Source organism: Saccostrea cucullata, unplaced genomic scaffold (assembly GCF_032062105.1).
Source record: "Saccostrea cucullata isolate Sc308-1 unplaced genomic scaffold, CSIRO_AGI_Scuc_v1 ctg469, whole genome shotgun sequence".
NCBI classification, from domain to species: Eukaryota; Metazoa; Mollusca; class Bivalvia; order Ostreida; family Ostreidae; genus Saccostrea; species Saccostrea cuccullata.
This window is the reverse complement of record NW_026927600.1, coordinates 234544-252101: the sequence shown is the minus strand read 5'-3', so window position 1 is coordinate 252101 and position 17558 is coordinate 234544. Positions and strand designations below refer to the sequence as shown.

General features: G+C 36.1%; 2 protein-coding genes across 2 annotated transcripts; both read right to left on the bottom strand.

Moving 5' to 3' along the window:
- Positions 1-9997: 9997 nt before the first annotated feature.
- Positions 9998-13052, bottom strand: LOC134274915 (uncharacterized). Its single transcript, XM_062757155.1, has 6 exons — positions 12861-13052; positions 12463-12576; positions 11536-12275; positions 10940-11153; positions 10476-10646; positions 9998-10316 (listed from the first exon to the last, which is right to left on the bottom strand). The coding sequence occupies exons 1-6, from the start codon at positions 13050-13052 to the stop codon at positions 10044-10046; spliced, it is 1704 nt and encodes a 567-aa protein (XP_062613139.1). The 3' UTR covers positions 9998-10043.
- Positions 13053-15426: 2374 nt separating this feature from the next.
- Positions 15427-17187, bottom strand: LOC134274914 (uncharacterized). Its single transcript, XM_062757154.1, has one exon. It carries the CDS (start codon positions 17185-17187, stop codon positions 15427-15429), a length of 1761 nt encoding a protein of 586 aa, XP_062613138.1.
- Positions 17188-17558: the final 371 nt, after the last annotated feature.

Sequence of the window (17558 nt, the reverse complement as noted above, 5' to 3'; positions counted from 1 at the left end):
TAAAAAAGGACATTTGAAATATTGTTTTAAACGGATACGAGATATTTTTTTGGTTTCTAAACTTTTGATTAAGAGTAAGAAATCATATATTATATTTGAATGGTAAAAGCGTAATTTTAAGGAATATTCATTGGGATCACCTTCCAAAGAAAAGCCCGTTTTCAAGTTGCTCTGCCTTATCAACGACTTTTCTAACTGAATTAACTGTACTACGAAATTAGATAACTCATCCAAAAACGTAGACACACTTTTATATTTACAAAATAATTAAAATAAACTTGATAGAATACAGTAGATTTACATTTTGTCTGGTGCTCTGTTTACATCAGTGGGCCTTTGTGACGTCAAAACCACAAAATCAAGAACCATAAGCGGGTAAGAAAAGTAACAAGTAGGATACTTTATACCCTTCTCTTTCAGTAGAACAAAGGCCAAGAGATATTATTACTCATAATTTAACATTCTTTAATGCATAGCTTTACGTTAAAAAAGTGAAATTATAGGGTTTAGAATAATTTCCTTTGTCCTTTTGAACAGTTGAAATGCATTTGAGAGAATTCAATCCTCGCCATAAGCTGCCATAAGGGTAGCTGCAGATCGGGGGGGGGGGGGGGGGATCAGTTTTCACAAACACATCTTGTTTTAAAAGCATATAAATAGTACGTAGATGGAGTATTCTCAAGGTCAATATTGTCAACAAAATATGAATTATTTACCATGTTGGACTCTTTTTGATAAAATCATGCTGAAATTAAATGCCCTGTATATGAAAAAAAAAACTACTTTCTCTCTTTTAATCGCTTTTACTCTTTTTCTCACTCGTTCGAAGTGCCAAACGATGAAAATAATAACTGACTTTTAAAAAAATTCAAACATGTTGCAAATATGCAAATGTAACGGGACTGTCTAGGGGTTAGTCCCGTACATAAGTCCGAGTTCAAAGGATAAAAGAATGACAAGAATTTCAGTGTTTAAAGAATTAAATATATTCTGTTGCAATATTTACAATTTACAAACAAACGTAAAAGATATGAAACAATATCATATAAAATCCAAGAATGCAATAATTACCATTGTAGAAATTTAGCCCCAGTCCCCCAAAATACGTCTGATCGATAATTAATAATAATGTAGACTGCACTGATTACACAATATACATAACATATAATAATAGTTAACCCCGGCCGGGTACTATAGACCCGGGCGCGCCCAACCCGAACGGGTTATAAACAAAGGGGAATAACTCTAAACAACAAGTAATGACAAATAGAGGGAATATGAATAAAATAAGGCACATATACATAAATACACTGTAATTACATGCAAATTTAATTAAATACAGGTAAGAACCACCACACTCCCCCTTCCTTAAGATCTAATGTGGATAAAAATACACATTAGTCTACATATATAAAATCACATGTATGCTTAATAAAACCAAGTTACTGTAATAATTCAAAGCAACATACATTCAATTATTATGAAAATATAATGTACATGAATCAACAATTAGAAACTTTAAGATAATAGACATTCAATCAATTACATGTACAGTTATATAAACACTTTTTAAACAATAAATAAACAATGTCACAACTTTCACATATTAGCACATTTCATCTCAGTTGTTCGCACTTACTCCTCGAAAAGTTTGTCCATAGATCGTAATTTTCTGATCTCACTCTCTAATTCTCGGTTCTTCTTCTCCAGTTGTCTCCTCATTTCCCTCTCTCGCTCCAGTTCCGTTCGCTCACCGTCCTCTATCCTCTTTTTCACCAGTGCTCTCGCTCTTCCTACTACGTCCATGCTGTTGCACAGCCACATGAGGCACGACTGCAGTTCCTCTTTTACTAAACCGATCTCACCAAAGAATGGTGAATGTAGTCGTCCTAGGTTCATGTCCATTATAGCCTCATATTTTGAAAGAAAATCAAGTCCGAGTATACCGGACAAATCTGCAAGTTGAGCAACAACAACAGTTGTCAAAAATTCCTTCCCATTAATCCATAAGTCTACATCGGTTTTACCCTTCACTGAGAGCAAATCCCCATCGGCCGTAGTCAATGTAGTGTGAAGATCAACTAGATCTTTGTCTCCAAGCAAAGAATCAAAAATTTCATTTGATATTAGGCTCCAGCTGGACCCCGTACCAACAAGAAAATAAATTTCTCTATTACAAAGATTTGCTTTGACAAACCAACAACTTTTTGAAATACTGTACAAACGAGCTTTCGTGTCTTGTTTTGGCCTATTTTCATGACTGGGTTTTTCAGGGGCTGGGCTTACGGCCGTGGGCTCAGCCCATTTTCGTTTAAATGACTAGAGTCATTATGGGTTCCCTTTTTATTTTTCGGCTTTGAGTTTTTCTTTGGACATTTTGAACTTATATGGCCAGTTTCATTACAAGCGTAACAAACTATTTCTCGAGGCCCATTACGACCATTAGGTCTTTTCTCGTAAGGACCATTGTGTCCTTTAATTTCCAAAGACTTCAGTGTTTTCTGAATCATGTGTTGAATAGATTCTTCTAGTTTTTCAAGATTTACATGACTATTGTTGTCATTTTTATCCGCAGGCGGAAGAACAGCGCGTGCATAACCAACATGTGGTTTCTCAATGTCCCGCGGTTTCCTTGGGGTGTCCTGAGACCCTTCAAATGACTCAAATTCGAGTGCCAGAGAAATAGCGCGATCAAGCGTTTTAGGATGAGAAAACTGCACGTAGCGTTTTAGTTCTTGGCAACCTAAACCAGTGACAAACTGTTCAACAGTAAGACTTTCGCGCATATCAGAAGGAAATGTAGGAAAAGCGCGACTAGCTAGTCGCCTTAACGAGTATCCATATTCGAACACTGTTTCACCTGGTTTCCGTTTTCTAGTACGAAACTCGCACCTGTATGCCGTTTCACGCTCGGGTGGAGAAAATCGCTGAGTTAGCGCGCATTTTAACTCGACATAGTTGCCTAGTTCCCTATACGAGAGCTCACTAAGAACTCTCTGTGCTCGACCTCTCAAACTCATAGCTAACTGAGTAGCTTTCTCGGCATCTGTCCACTCGTTCCACATTGCAACTTGCTCGAAATGACATAAATAATCGGGCCATTCTGTATTCTCTGCGTTGTACACGTCCGGTTCTTTGTATTTTCTAAAACGATTGCTTCTTTTAGACTCAAACTGGTTTCCATAATTATCATTAAGTCTTTGTTCTTTCTCAAAATTGACCTGAAGTGTTTTACAAACATTAAGTTTGTCTATTCCATTTTTATTTGCGTAAGAATCACGCGGTATGCTAGCTCTCGATCGCATAAAGTTATCATCCGAATGGCTTTCCATACTGTTTGTGTACGACGTCACGTGATCAATGGATTCGTCTGTATTTTGTCTACATACCGGCGAAAACCATCTGTTTTCTGATTGATTAGGTGAGAAATACGATGAATTTCGGGGACACTCAGTATCAGTGTTTATTTTGGAATCAGAATTATCTGATTTATATCCACGTTCCATCGACAATGACGGAGAAAAGGATGAAACAAGCGTGTCGTATGCAGAATCTTCGTCAAGTAAGTGCGCGGATCTAACATTTTCCATTTTCGCATAGTCAGAAACTTTAGCAGTTTCATTACGTCCTATTTTAGAATTTCCTCCAGATTTAGAGGATTGTTCATCCGATTTACAAGTAACACGAAGAAAACTTGGAATGAAAAATCGCAAAATTGCGAGAAACCCTCCCCAAAAAGACATTGTATGTAAATAAATACACAGCGTCAAACGACGCGTAAAAATCCAAGATAAAACACCAAAATATTCTTTTATCCTCGGAACGAGCCCCCAAAAATATCTATGTAACGGGACTGTCTAGGGGTTAGTCCCGTACATAAGTCCGAGTTCAAAGGATAAAAGAATGACAAGAATTTCAGTGTTTAAAGAATTAAATATATTCTGTTGCAATATTTACAATTTACAAACAAACGTAAAAGATATGAAACAATATCATATAAAATCCAAGAATGCAATAATTACCATTGTAGAAATTTAGCCCCAGTCCCCCAAAATACGTCTGATCGATAATTAATAATAATGTAGACTGCACTGATTACACAATATACATAACATATAATAATAGTTAACCCCGGCCGGGTACTATAGACCCGGGCGCGCCCAACCCGAACGGGTTATAAACAAAGGGGAATAACTCTAAACAACAAGTAATGACAAATAGAGGGAATATGAATAAAATAAGGCACATATACATAAATACACTGTAATTACATGCAAATTTAATTAAATACAGGTAAGAACCACCACACAAACAAAATACCAGCCTGTTTGGAGATCGTATCATTTTACAAGGTTTAAGCCATGATCATGATATTTCTTAAAATTAAACTGCAAAATGACATGACAGTTTGTCAAACTGCACAGCTTTGAACAGCGTCTGGGTCTTTCTGACGTCATAGGCTAAGGGAGACAAAGCTCATTCTCACCATCAAGTATCTTACAATCTAACATATCCAGTCTTATTTTATCAGTTGACATAATGTACTTACCTTATGTAACTTAATAGCGAGCGCAGCGAGGCGGCGCAAAGCGCCGCTCGCGTAGCGAGCTCAATAGACTAACGTGGACGAACGGAGGAAATTCGGATTGAAATCTGCACATTGTTCCAAGAAATTTTTATCTCACCGCGTGAGAAAATTCTAAACACCCAATAATCCTTTGCGGTGCATAGCAACATGGTGGCTAAATCATAGCAACAACTACTAGAAAAAACATAAAAAATACAAACAAAGATTTAATGCAATCTCCATGCCACAAAACTATCGTGTGCGTTCTAAGTCAACAGGGACTTTTTATTTGACGTCATACTTCCGTCACTTAAGCGGCTCGGGTATTTCCGATTTTGTCGGAAACTTCCTAGAAGTTCGGAATCTTGATCCCGATGCCTGGGAAGTGATTTCTTTTTATTCTTTTCTTTTTTTAATGAACTTAGGTTAAGCAGTGCAAGTTAAAGCTGTGTAAATGTTTTTGATAGTAAATAACTGCGCTCGCCCCAACGGTCGCACCGTAGAACATATTAGCGAGCGCAGCGAGCGTCGCGAAGCGAGCTCAATAGACTAACGTGTAAGAACAGAGGAAATTCGGAATGAAATCTGTACATACGTCAGGCAAATTTCTCTGTGCAACATTCCCAGAATTCCTGCACTACCCAATGTCCTTTGCGCGAATAAATCAAAAATAGTAAAAAAAAAAAGGAACATTGTTTCTTACCGAGAACTTAACGAAATGATTTTGCCTTGCCTTATTCAAAAAAATACCCCCATGCCACAACACTGGCCTTCACCTTGCCCTTCGGAAATGATACATATGACGTCACTGGAAACTTACGAATTTTGACGATATGCTAATTAAGTCATGTCGGTTGCTTCCGTGAAATAGATAAATAAATAAACAATAACCTAAAGCATAAAAAGCTTTCAGTTTGTAGAAATCTTTCAAAGAAACAAAAAATAACTCTGCAATGTTTTTCGACCAAAATTGTGCTAGGTCTATAGTTTAAACCAGACGCTCGGCCGTTTCCGTAGGCTCCGACGAGCTCCGTGACGTCGTGTGACGTCACAGTTAGACGAGATGTCTCGTGCGACTTGATGTTTGAAGTGGCTGATCAATTTTTTAAGTGTTTTGATGGTACAACTGCGCTCGCCTCAACGGTCACACCGTAAAACATATTATGTTCAAGTAGGTGACGTTTCCTATGACCTTTAAGTAGAATAGAATAAATAATTGTGATAAAACAAATGAAAAAAAATATATTTTCTTATGAAGGATATTTATCATACCCCGCTTGAAAAGCAAGTGGTATGTACTATGTAGTGACGGGGTGTCCGTCCGTAAATCCGTCCGTTTAGCTGCCTGTACGTCTCCGTCTGTTAAGCTTTCGGATACCCATCTCTTATCCGCAACTCCTCTTATACCACTGAATGAAATTGTCACTGAATCTTTGTTATATAGTGCCATTGTGCACCTGCTCTTTTACTTTGTGATCGGATACATATGTTGGGTTTCCCATAGCAAAACACTGCCATTCTTTCTAGGATATTGAAGATTACCCATCTCTTATCTGCATCTCTATCTTTACCACTGAATAAAATTTAATAATAATTTTACAGATTCTTTATTACATTATAATGCCATTGTACACCTTTTTTACTTTTTAATCGGACACTTATTTTGGGTCTCCCAGAACAAAGCATGGACTTTTTCCATTATAATCATATGGGAGACAGGTGTCAAAATTTAGTGATCTCAGTTCTCAAGGTACCTATAGTTATAGTTAGAATAACCTAACTGTGTCTCGGTACAAGCCCTCACCACAGTTAGAATACGTCCCATATACTTGCAATGTAGCAAATCGGAGCGGATCCGCTCCGAAACGATTTTGAAGAATATAAAATGATTTACACTGGGAATAACTACCAAAATAATCAAAACAAATCTTTTTGAGATTGCTTATTCCTTTTATCCCAAAAAATAATCCATAAAAAGAGGAAAATCCAATTAATTTTCTCAACGTTTTTCTCTCGATTCAAATTACTTGCCATGTTTACATTCAGAACTCTCTAGATTGTTCCTAGTAAATGCACTATGCGAGTTATCGCCCGTGTTTCTTTTTGCTACATTACGAATACACGGAACGAATTCTATCGTTAAACCGGGTCCGTAGAACAATATCATTTTACCGATAAAACATTCTATCTACTATAGTTATACCCCCGCTTGAAAAGCCGGAGGGTAAGTGATCGGGATTTCTGTCCGTCCGTCTGTACACCCGTCTGTTACACTTGGGGGTACCCATCTCTTATCTGCAACTCCTCTCTTACTACTGAATGGAAGACTTTAATGAGACTTTCGCAGTATCTTTGTCACATAGTGCCATTGGGCACCTCTTATTTTACTTTTTGATCGGACACATATTTATGGTTTCTAATCTCAAAACATGAACATGGCTATTTTTTTTTTTTTATAATAGACCCTTTTCCTTTGACATATTTTCCCTAGGAGTTATTCCCCTTGGCCGCCATATTGTAGGGCAACAGTCCCAGATCCCTTCATTATTCAACCAAGTTCAACTTGTTATACTGGTTACGGAGGTAAAGATAACACTATTTTTCTTATGAATATAGGTTTGTTAAAGCCTCTATTAATTCATGGCATTAATTCATAATTTTAAGATTATGATTTTTCCCCCCATATATTTGTTGCATGCATGTTTAAAATTGGTTGCTTAAAGAGGTAAATTCACTACTTTTCCCTTCAAGATGGCGGCTAAGGGGAATAACTCCTAGGAAAAGGGTCTATATCGAAGGGTACCCGTTTCTTATTCGCAACTCCTCCTATACCACTGAATAAAATTAAATTATACTTTCATAAATTCTTTATTAAATAATGCCATCATGCACCTGTTATTTAATTTTTGATCTGACACTTATTACGGGTCCTCCGGTGCAAAACATGGACTTTGTCATTGTAACCATGTGGGAGGCGCGGCGGGTATCATCTAGTGAGCTTATTGTTCACAATACCAATACAATACTAGTTTGATTTATTTTTCTTTATTCCATTCATTAACTTAATCAATCATATATAGATTTAACTTGATTTTTTTTTTCAGTAAATCATTTTTCATATAGTCTTAAATCTGAATAAAATCCGCTCACATAGATCGCTACACAAGGTTGTGCAGCGATCTATGTGAGCGGATCAAAGGATCTGGTTTCATCAGATTGGTATTTTCTTCAGCTTTTAGCTTGCATTTGTAAACAGTTCACAAGTATATGTGTTGCTTTATTTAAAAAGGGTGAGGAAAATGGGCTAAAGTCTGCAATATTGAGTTTCTGCTCTCAGTCATGTTGCCAGATTTCTTTTGTGATATCACATGTTCTGAAGTTTGAATTTAACAGGGGGAAGTAAATACATGTATTTAAATTGCATGACATATTTAATATATATTGATATATTTAAGGAGAGGAACTCATAAGTTGAAAGAACTTGTTTCCAATCCTTTTGATTTATTCCATAAAATATGTTGAAAACAAATACAAAATTTAGATTACGACAACTAGATAACAGTAATTATTTAAGGTACGAAATCTCAGACACTGCTTTTAATTTTGTATGTTAGTACATTCTGATCTTCACGTTTATTTTTTTTATGCGCCCGAATCGAAAGATCCGAGGCGTATATTGTTTTTGTCCTGTCTGTCTGTCTGTCTGTTTGTCTGTTTGTCTGCAAACTTAACCTTCGCCATAACTTTTGAACCATTAATGAAGGAGACTTCATATTTGGTATGCATACTCCCCTAATTAAGCTCTTTCAAATGACACCAGGGTCAATGACCTTGTGACCTTGATTGTGACCTATATGCTAAAAATAATTTTATTTCTGCAAACTTTAACCTTCATCATAACTTTTGAACCATAAAGGATAGAGACTTTATATTTAGTATGCATACACCACTGATTACTCTCTTTAAAATGACACCATGGTCAATGACCTTGTGACCTTGACTGTGACCAATATGCTAAATATAGCTTTTTTGTTGGCAAACTTTAACCTTCACCATAACTTTTGAACGAAGAAAGATAGAGACCTAATGTTTGACATGCATACTCCACCAATTAAGCCCTTTCACATGTCACCAAGGTTACCTTGACTGTGTTCTATATGCTAAAAATAGCTTTTTCGAACCTTCACATAACTTTTGACCACGAGAAATAGAAACTTCATTTTGGTATGCATACTTCACTTATCAAGTTCTTTCAAATGACACCAAGATCAATGACCTTGTGACCTTGAATGTGACCTATAACCTAAAATGTTTTTTTATTATTTGTTGCCGCCGGGCGCATCGTGTTTCACAAACACATCTTGTTTTATAATATGTTTAATTGTTTATTTGTTAATTGGCGGTATAATTAATATCTGCCGTTGATCTTAGTCTTCATGATAACCAAACTTTTACGCGAGAAGAAATTCATTTCCAAATGTTTGTTAAAAATGTTTTTTTTTTCCAAAATATTTTGTTGCATTATCATTTAACATTCAAAGAGAAACAAATTGAATATTCAGTGATTCAATTTTCTTCAATTTTGAGAACGATTAGTTTTTGTTTTTTACATTGACACAAATATTTCAATGTGAAACTTAGTTCCCCAAAGCGGTACCAACCTATCTTCGGAAGCTATGTTTTCAACTATTTAGAATCTAAAAAAAAAAAAAAACATCTGAACGTTCCTCTAATGTTTCAGCTTTGCTGGTCCCGTGATTTTTAAAAAGATTGATAAGAATTTTGTTAAATTTTACATATAGTAATGATACATTCGTATAATTTAACTTTAATTACCTTTTGTGGCTCCATCCTTTTCATTGGACCATGACTTGAGCAATTTAGTTCATGTATTAGTATTACCACTTCCTCAAAATGTCTAATTTCCCATTTTGGAAAGTTTTTTTTAATTACTCCACCCTGTTTTTGCTAAGTATTATCTATTATCTCCCCTTGGATGAATACTTGGTACTTTAATTTGATAATTAAGAATCCCTTTTACCTAGGATAATTTCAAAGAAATTTTTGATCGGAATTGGCTACGTGGTTGTTGAGATGATGAGTTTCCTGTCGGGCAGACGCCGGACAGCAAATGATTAGAAAAGCTCATTTGCATGAGACATCGAACATCTTATTTTCTCGTTGTACGTCAGCGGTGAGAGTACATGTCATACTTATACATAATTATACAGAAATGTTTTTTTCTTATCCTTTTGTAGTTACTGTAATATACAACTTGGCTTCATTTTCGAATTTGTACGATTCGGCTTCGTTGTACGTATTATACGTTATACGTATACATAACCTCCAAGACAGTTGTATATTAATGACGTATAAATCTGCATGTTGTAAAATGGTATTTATTAAGTTAATTAGATCTTTCCACTCTTCTTTGAAAATCTATCAAATCCTCCAAATTTTCAAGCTATTTTGGTTGCTAGTCTCTCCCTTGGACCACTCCTCTAGATAAAATAGCGCCCTCTTCTGAGAGAAGTAACGCAGGCCAAACGACATAGTCGACGTAATGTCCGCTCCGAGTATAGAATGTAAAACGACTCGTATCAACTAGACTGCCTTGTGGGATCCGCCACTCCAAAACTAAAGGTGGATGATGGACGTTCATGAACCAACAGAGCTCTGTACACCTATCGAAGAATCGGACGACTTGTTTTGGGTACGACTTAAGATTGGTCAAAATATTTCGGCATGTCTGCAAAAATAAAACAAATGACAATTTCAACATAATTTTCTTTGGCAAAAATATATGAATAAAAGTTCCAAAGATTAACTGCTGATTTATGAAAAAAAAAATTGTTAGCCAGCATTATCTTGGTCTTTGAATTGTTTTATATGGAATCCTTTTCATTACCTTCTTCATTTCTGGTAGATCCTCCAGAACCCGCTCACGCTGTAATTCTATGATCTGGATTGGAACTTCCAGAAGGTTGTCTGGATTTAGTAATCCGCCTACCAGTTTACTGTCACGGTGGAGCTGACGTCTTTGTTTCTCAGCCATATCTTTACACTTCAAGTAAATATTCTAAAACAAAGCTTCAACATGTTCAAAGTCATCAGCAATGTAAGTGGGAAGACTCTTCATTGAATATGAAAGAACGACTTTTATTCAGAGTTTGTATGCTTAAAACACCAAAGAAGTGTCATGTAGTTAATTTTGAATTTACTCGGTAGCAGTAAATACAAAATTAACGGCATGATAGCAGTCAAATCAATGATTGCTACTGCCTCTGGCAGAGCTGCTATTTCAAATTCCAAACTTGGCATTTGAACTTGTCTTTTCATCAAAGCAACAGAAGAGTCACACAAAAATCTCACCGTCATGCAGCTTAGGAGATCTGCCACCACCTTCCTCTCATTAAATACTTTGGAGATCATAGATTCGTAGGCGAGAATCCATTCATTGTTGTACAGTTCGGACAGTTGGAGGGTTAGAGCTGTAGGTCTGATCAGGTCACTGAGGTCGGCCATGAACGTCTGTGTGTCTCCATTGTCGTCCTCTCCAACATGACTGTTGACGAGCCGTCCTAACCTACAAAAGCATCCATAAATGTCGCTATCCTTACCATACATGTTTTGCTTACTTGTACCAATTAGGCTAAACTTGGTAAGCATCTGGGATATCGTTTTTTTTTTAAATCAACAACCTTTACCTAATAGAAACTTGCAAGTTACCTAATTTATAGAGAAAAGAAAACATAAACACGGGGATAAATGTTCGCTGTTATTTAGAAAAAACATGTATTTGTTGCAAAATTACTAGTTATACTAAAGTTTTGTTAAGTACATCTAAATTCATTCCTGAATTAGAATGGAAATCATTCCAGCCTATTGTCCAGTTCATTTCCCTCTACTTTCTTACTATATTTTTTATGGAGAAGATCGTAATTTCCTTATTGATGACTTTAAAGTACCTGTTGAGTAAGTATTTGCGTTCTGTTTCCAGTGTTTGGACTAGTTTCCACAGCCCCTGAACCTGGCTCCTCAACTCCAACAGTTCCTTCTCTTCTGCCTCCTTTCTAGGTGTCTCCGCCATCTTTTCTTTCATCAGTCTATTCACCTCTGCTTGTAGATAATCATTCTGTTTGACCAGGTGCGAGTTCTGCTCCTGAAGATTAGCAATTGTGTTTTGGAGATGCTTTTCGTACTCTTTATGTTTTTTCTTGTGAGCGTTATTATTCGTGGTCTTCAATGAGCTAAAATCGCTGAAGCTTGCTCTTAACATTTTATTTCCTTCTTGAGAATCCATTGACTTCTCCATTTTTGAGGTGCTATTTGTTTCCTGAATTTTTAAAAGAGCTTTTAAATCTTTCGTTTTGTCTCGGGTCTGGGTTCTTGGAGATACCTTGTTTTCTGATAAAAGCGGCTTCTCCTTTGTACCTCTTTTCAAGGGGAGTATGAGAACTTCACTCTCAGCTATTTCTAAGGACTGTTTTCTTCTTATCTCTCTAGGAGTTGAATCTTTTTCCATTCTTGAGGATACTTCTTCGATTGGAAAAAGGGATTTGTAAGCGTTGTCTAATTCTCTGGACAGTAGTAATCCACTTCTTAAATCTTCATGTGAATCCTCTGTCGTCTGCGTTGTGTCTTCTGTCGTCTGCGAGTCGGTTTCCTGTAGCTCTCTAATGTTTCTGTTGGCCGATTCTAAAAGCACCTGTTCATAGATTTTAAATTAATCAAGTGCTTTAAAATTTTTACAAGTGGTATAATCAATTTTAGCGGCAAACCATCTTTGCCTGTAATGATAAATTTCCGGAAGATAAATTTAGACTAATTTAAGCACACGTATGTCTTTTAAATGAAAATTTTTGAGTAATTAATACATGTATTAAGCTTTTTACCGACAATCTCATTTGCTCAGCGTTCAAAGTGTGAACTTGCTTCTTTAAAATTTTGTTTTCTTTTTGAAGATTATTCCATGTAGGTAAATGTGAAAATGACACGTCTACTGGAAGCTAAAAATTAAGAAAGAACACTACAGAATACTAGGAAAACAGAATATCATAGTATTGGCTTGGTGATATTGACGGATAAAAATCTCACATTTAAGTTCCATTTATTTTTACAGTCATTACTAATCAGAGACACCAAAAACTTTCAAAAACCGATCATTTAAACCAATAGTCCACCGAAACATGGCTGAAAAATTGTCGACTCGGCGTTAAACAATATTCAATCAATCATTATTTACTAACCAACTTAATTAAAAATTGAAATTTCTGTCTCTAGCAAGTCTTACATTTTCTGCTCTCTTCACGGCAAACTCTAGCAGTTCTATAACTATACCACAGTATCTCCGTTTTTCTGTCTCCGTGATGTCGGGGTAGGGGGCGTCTACTTTCAGCATAAGAGATTCCAGGTCACAGCGCAGGCGCTGTAACTTGTTAGTAAATGTTTTTTTCTCGTCTGCGTGCGTCGTGCTTACAAACATTTTGCAACTAGAAAAATAACAGAGATTTGAAGATTTAAATACAAATCGGTTTTGAAAGAGGGGGACCCTCACATTAAAAAATGTGAAAATTTGATTAGCAATATTGACTAATTTTGTGTGAAGTGACGGCAATGGTATTCATGAATTTTTAATATTTCTTCATTGAAGCCTAATATTCTTGAAAATACTTAACATCTTTTATCTTACCTCAAAAAAGGAAAAGACGTTGCTCTGCTCACTGCATTTGAAAGTTCATGAGTGAATGCTCTCAAGCATGTTTTTGCAAACAATAGAAATTTATGACTTATTTTGATTGTGTAATGATCTGGAATAATAACTTTCATTAAAGATTACCTTGCTAAATTAAAAGGACATGCAACGCTCCGCGCTTTGTTAAAGAAGGTGTTTTCTTTTTAAATATATATAATGATGATAGCTTAGTAGAATAATTATTTGAACCAGCCGACGTCCTTATTTTACACCAAAATGTTATGAAGCATCAAATTTACATAAACTCAAATAAACGAAGATATCTTTGATTATTGGATGCATGATATCTATCGAAGAAATATCTACATGTATTTGCATATTTATTTATATGCAACAATCTCATCGAAGATTTATTCATATATGTAATTAATTTAATTCCTGTAAATACATGTATTTTGCTCTGTGTATTAATTTATTTGTTGATTTTAATATTAAAATTGCCGAATTGATGTGGGCAATAATTGAATGTTGTTCATTCTTTTTTAAGTAAGGCACAATGCATGACTAACTCGCTATTACTGGTAAACTGCTTTCTTCAATCGATTCATTACATGCATCAATTCAATTTTTAGAGGATCACATTAATTTTAACAACTTTAATATATATATATATATATAATTTATCATAAGTCTCATTAATTGAATTAATGCGAGCGTCAAATCAATTCTTGTTCCCATCAATAAATTTTTATCACTATTTTATTTACGAGAACTTTATGTACACCGTAAGATTTTATAGAGCAGTAACCCCCAATTCATGAAAATTTTGTCTGCGTAGTTTATATAGAGTAAATGTCAATCTCTCGAAAACTGGTAAACTGCAAAATTGAGTTTAAGAGCGCTGTGAATCATGAAAATATTGCTCTCACAGATTCGATTGGTGCGCATCTGATTGCATTGAGAACAATAACTGATTGATGTTTGAAAATCAATTAGATCATACATTTAATATACTTCATATGATCAAAGGTATCCTGAATTCCATGTAATCGAGATAATGTTATTTTGGCGCTTCATGAATACCCTGCCATACCCTCCTGCTCTTAATAATCCTTGGAATATTAAACATTATTTTAAAAATCATTATTATACCCTTTCTTTGAAAAAACAGGAGGGTATGCAGACTGGTGTATGTATGGATCGGGATGTCTGTCTATCTGTACCTCCGTCTGTTATGCTTTGGGGTACCCATCTCTTATTCGCAACTCCTTTTATACCACTGAATGACAGTTAATGAGACTTTCATAGAATCTTTTTTACATAGTACCATTGTGGCCTCATATTTTACTTTTTGATCCGACACATATTTTTGGTTTCCCATTGCAAAACATGGACTCTGCCATTACTTCTATGAGGGGTACCCATCTCTTATTCACAACTCCTCTTATACCACTAAATAAAATTTAATGATACGTTCTCAGAATCTTTACTACATTATGCAATTGTGCACTTTCTATTTTCCTTTTTGATCCGACACATATTTCAGGTCTCCAAGAGCAAAACATGGACATTTCCATTATAATCATATGGGAGACGGCGGGCTTCATCCGTAACCCCTCTTATACCACTGAATAACATTTAATGAGGCTCTCACAGATTCGTAAACATAGACATAAATGTCATTCAGTTGTAGAAGAGGAGTTGTGGATAAGAGATGGGTACCCCAAAGCGTAACAGACGGATGGCAGAGTCCATGTTTTGCTCTTAAGATGCGGAATAATTGTCAGATCAAAAGTAGGTGCACAATAGCAATAAGTGGTAAAGAATTTGAGAGTATCATTAAATTTTATTCAGTGCTATGGGAGGAATTGCGGAAAAGAGATGGGTACCCTTTAATATAATAGAAAGAGTACCAGTGTCCATGTTGTGCTATAGGAAACCCAAAATGTGTGTTGGATCAAATGTGTCAGATAAGAGATGGGTACCCCAAAGAGTAACGGACGGATGTAAGTACAGACAGACGGACGGACAGACATCCCGATCACTATATACCCTCCCACTTTTCAAGCGTGGGGTATAAACAGCTATTTCTGTAGTGGTTGAATTGTTGGTCCTATTCCATACAATAAAAAAGACTTGAAAAACAAAGACGTGCTAGTATCATTTATTCAAGTGTAACTTTAATTACAGCTATAGTATTGTTGACTCGGTTACCAATCCATAGGTTCCCTTTTGTGTCAAAACAAATTGATAATGGTCCCTCCACCCCGTGGTCTTCCGTTGAAATTAATGCCAGCTGTTTTCCGTCTGATTCAAGAATGTGAATTGCATCGCTCCATCCATCAAGGATATAAATCCTTCCTGCGACATCTGTGGCAATCCCTCGCGGATAAAACCTAGATCCACTCCCCGAGTATGAAAATTTGTGCTTTCCACTTCTGTCAGTAACGATTAAACACTCACCGTTCCAATCGGACACGCAAACATCTCTGTTTATGTTTTCGGTTATATAACAGGGATTGCGATAAAGATTAACACCATTGGCATCTTTTTGGATATCGCACATTTCTCTCCCCTTTGCATCGTATCGTGCGACCTTTGCATCGTGTTTGAAGTACATTCCGATCAGAATATCTCCATTTCTTGCGGAACAGTGAAGAGTGGTCGGGGTCCATTTCCCTGTGTTGATGAGAAGAATCGTTTTCTTTTCCTGTGTGACTTTGTAAATCTGGTGTTTGGGGAGATCTATGATTAACAGATCTTTTTCTGTAGTAACCGCATGGCAGCCATAACCACTACTCACCATAACAAATTTCTCATTCACCATCTCGCCTCTCAAATTTGCCAGAACTAAACTAGAGTTGTTGTCACTGAAAAAAGCCATTCCATCCCTTAAATAAGAAATGTGACTAGTGTGAGAGATACCTGATACCTCAAAACTCTTGACTCTCTCCACGACAGGAGTGAATTCGAACTGAATGTGTCCTTTCTTGAGTGCAAGTTCCTTTAAGCGTCTGAGTTCGTTGACGCTTGCAGGCTTTACTGTAACACGCCCGAAGAGATTGCCGACTTCTTCTGGTGTTAAAGAATTAGAATTGTAATTAATTTTGGAGACTAAGGGGTTACAATTCTTGATGGGATCATTTTGCAGACTTGTATAAAAATTGACCATTTCTGCAAATTTACTAGATGTTTTCAGTTTATCATGATACTGAACTGCACTTTGCAGATCCGAGACTTTGCCTTTAATGTAGTTTTCTCTTTGCATATAATCTGCAGTCAACGTAATTTTGATATCGGTTATTACTTTCAAACTTCTTGCCAGGTTTTCATCAAGCAGCTTCTTCGCTTGTTCGGCGTCTGATACTAGCTGAGTCTTTACCTTTTCGATTTCATCTATGAAGTCCATTCGACCCTGTATCGCAAGGTCAAGAGTTTCCTGAGTTTGTGGTATCTGAGAAGAACTCATTACGAATACGCAGCTATCTATCTCTTCTTTCATCGTCTCATAAAACTCTTTTATTTCAATAAACACGTGACTGTTGTGTTTCTCTTTTATACACCGGATGCAGACGGGCACCTTGCATTCCTTACAGCACACTCCGTAGGTCAGGTTGGGGTGAATACTACACACCTCAGAAACCTCATCATTTCGTCCAGAGCTGGTTTTTTCTTCTATCAATGTTATTTTCTCCTCTATCAATCCCTCGACATCCTGACCACCTATTTCTTTACTATCACACACGTATTTCTGACTGTATTTGACCACTTTATGTGAACAATCCTCTTGTTTTTCTTCATTGTGTTCGAGGACACATTCTTTGCAAAGATCCTTGTCACAAGTTTTGCAGAAAAACTGAACATTTTGTTCACAGCAAGAACATCTGATAAAATCTTGCGCAAAAACAATTTCTTTGGCTGCCATTTTGTACTTTCTGCGTTGTGTCTTCTGTCGTCTGCGAGTCGGTTTCCTGTAGCTCTCTAATATTTCTGTTGGCCGATTCTAAAAGCACCTGTTCATAGATTTTAGATTAATCAAGTGCTTAAAACTTTTTACAAGTGGTATTATCAATTTTAGCGCCAAACCATCTTTGCTTGTACTGATAAATTTCCGGAAGATAAATTTAGACTAATTTAAGTACATGTATATATGTCTTTTAAATTGATACTTTTGAGTAATTTATACATGTATTAAACCTTTTACCGACAATCTTATTTGCTCAGAGTTCAAAGTGTGAACTTGCTTCTTTAGAATTTTATTTTCTTTTTGAAGATTATTCCATGTAGGTAAATGTG

Bases quoted from the DNA above. Each gene is read 5' to 3' on its own strand.
- LOC134274914 (XM_062757154.1), bottom strand. From the start codon at position 17,187: ATGGCAGCCAAAGAAATTGTTTTTGCGCAAGATTTTATCAGATGTTCT.
- LOC134274915 (XM_062757155.1), bottom strand. From the start codon at position 13,052: ATGTTTGTAAGCACGACGCACGCAGACGAGAAAAAAACATTTACTAAC. The intron at 11,154-11,535 runs GTACTTTAAAGT...ATGCTTTTGTAG, and splicing joins CGCAAATACTTACTCAACAG to GTTAGGACGGCTCGTCAACA. The intron at 10,317-10,475 runs GTAATGAAAAGG...TTATTTTTGCAG, and splicing joins ATCTACCAGAAATGAAGAAG to ACATGCCGAAATATTTTGAC.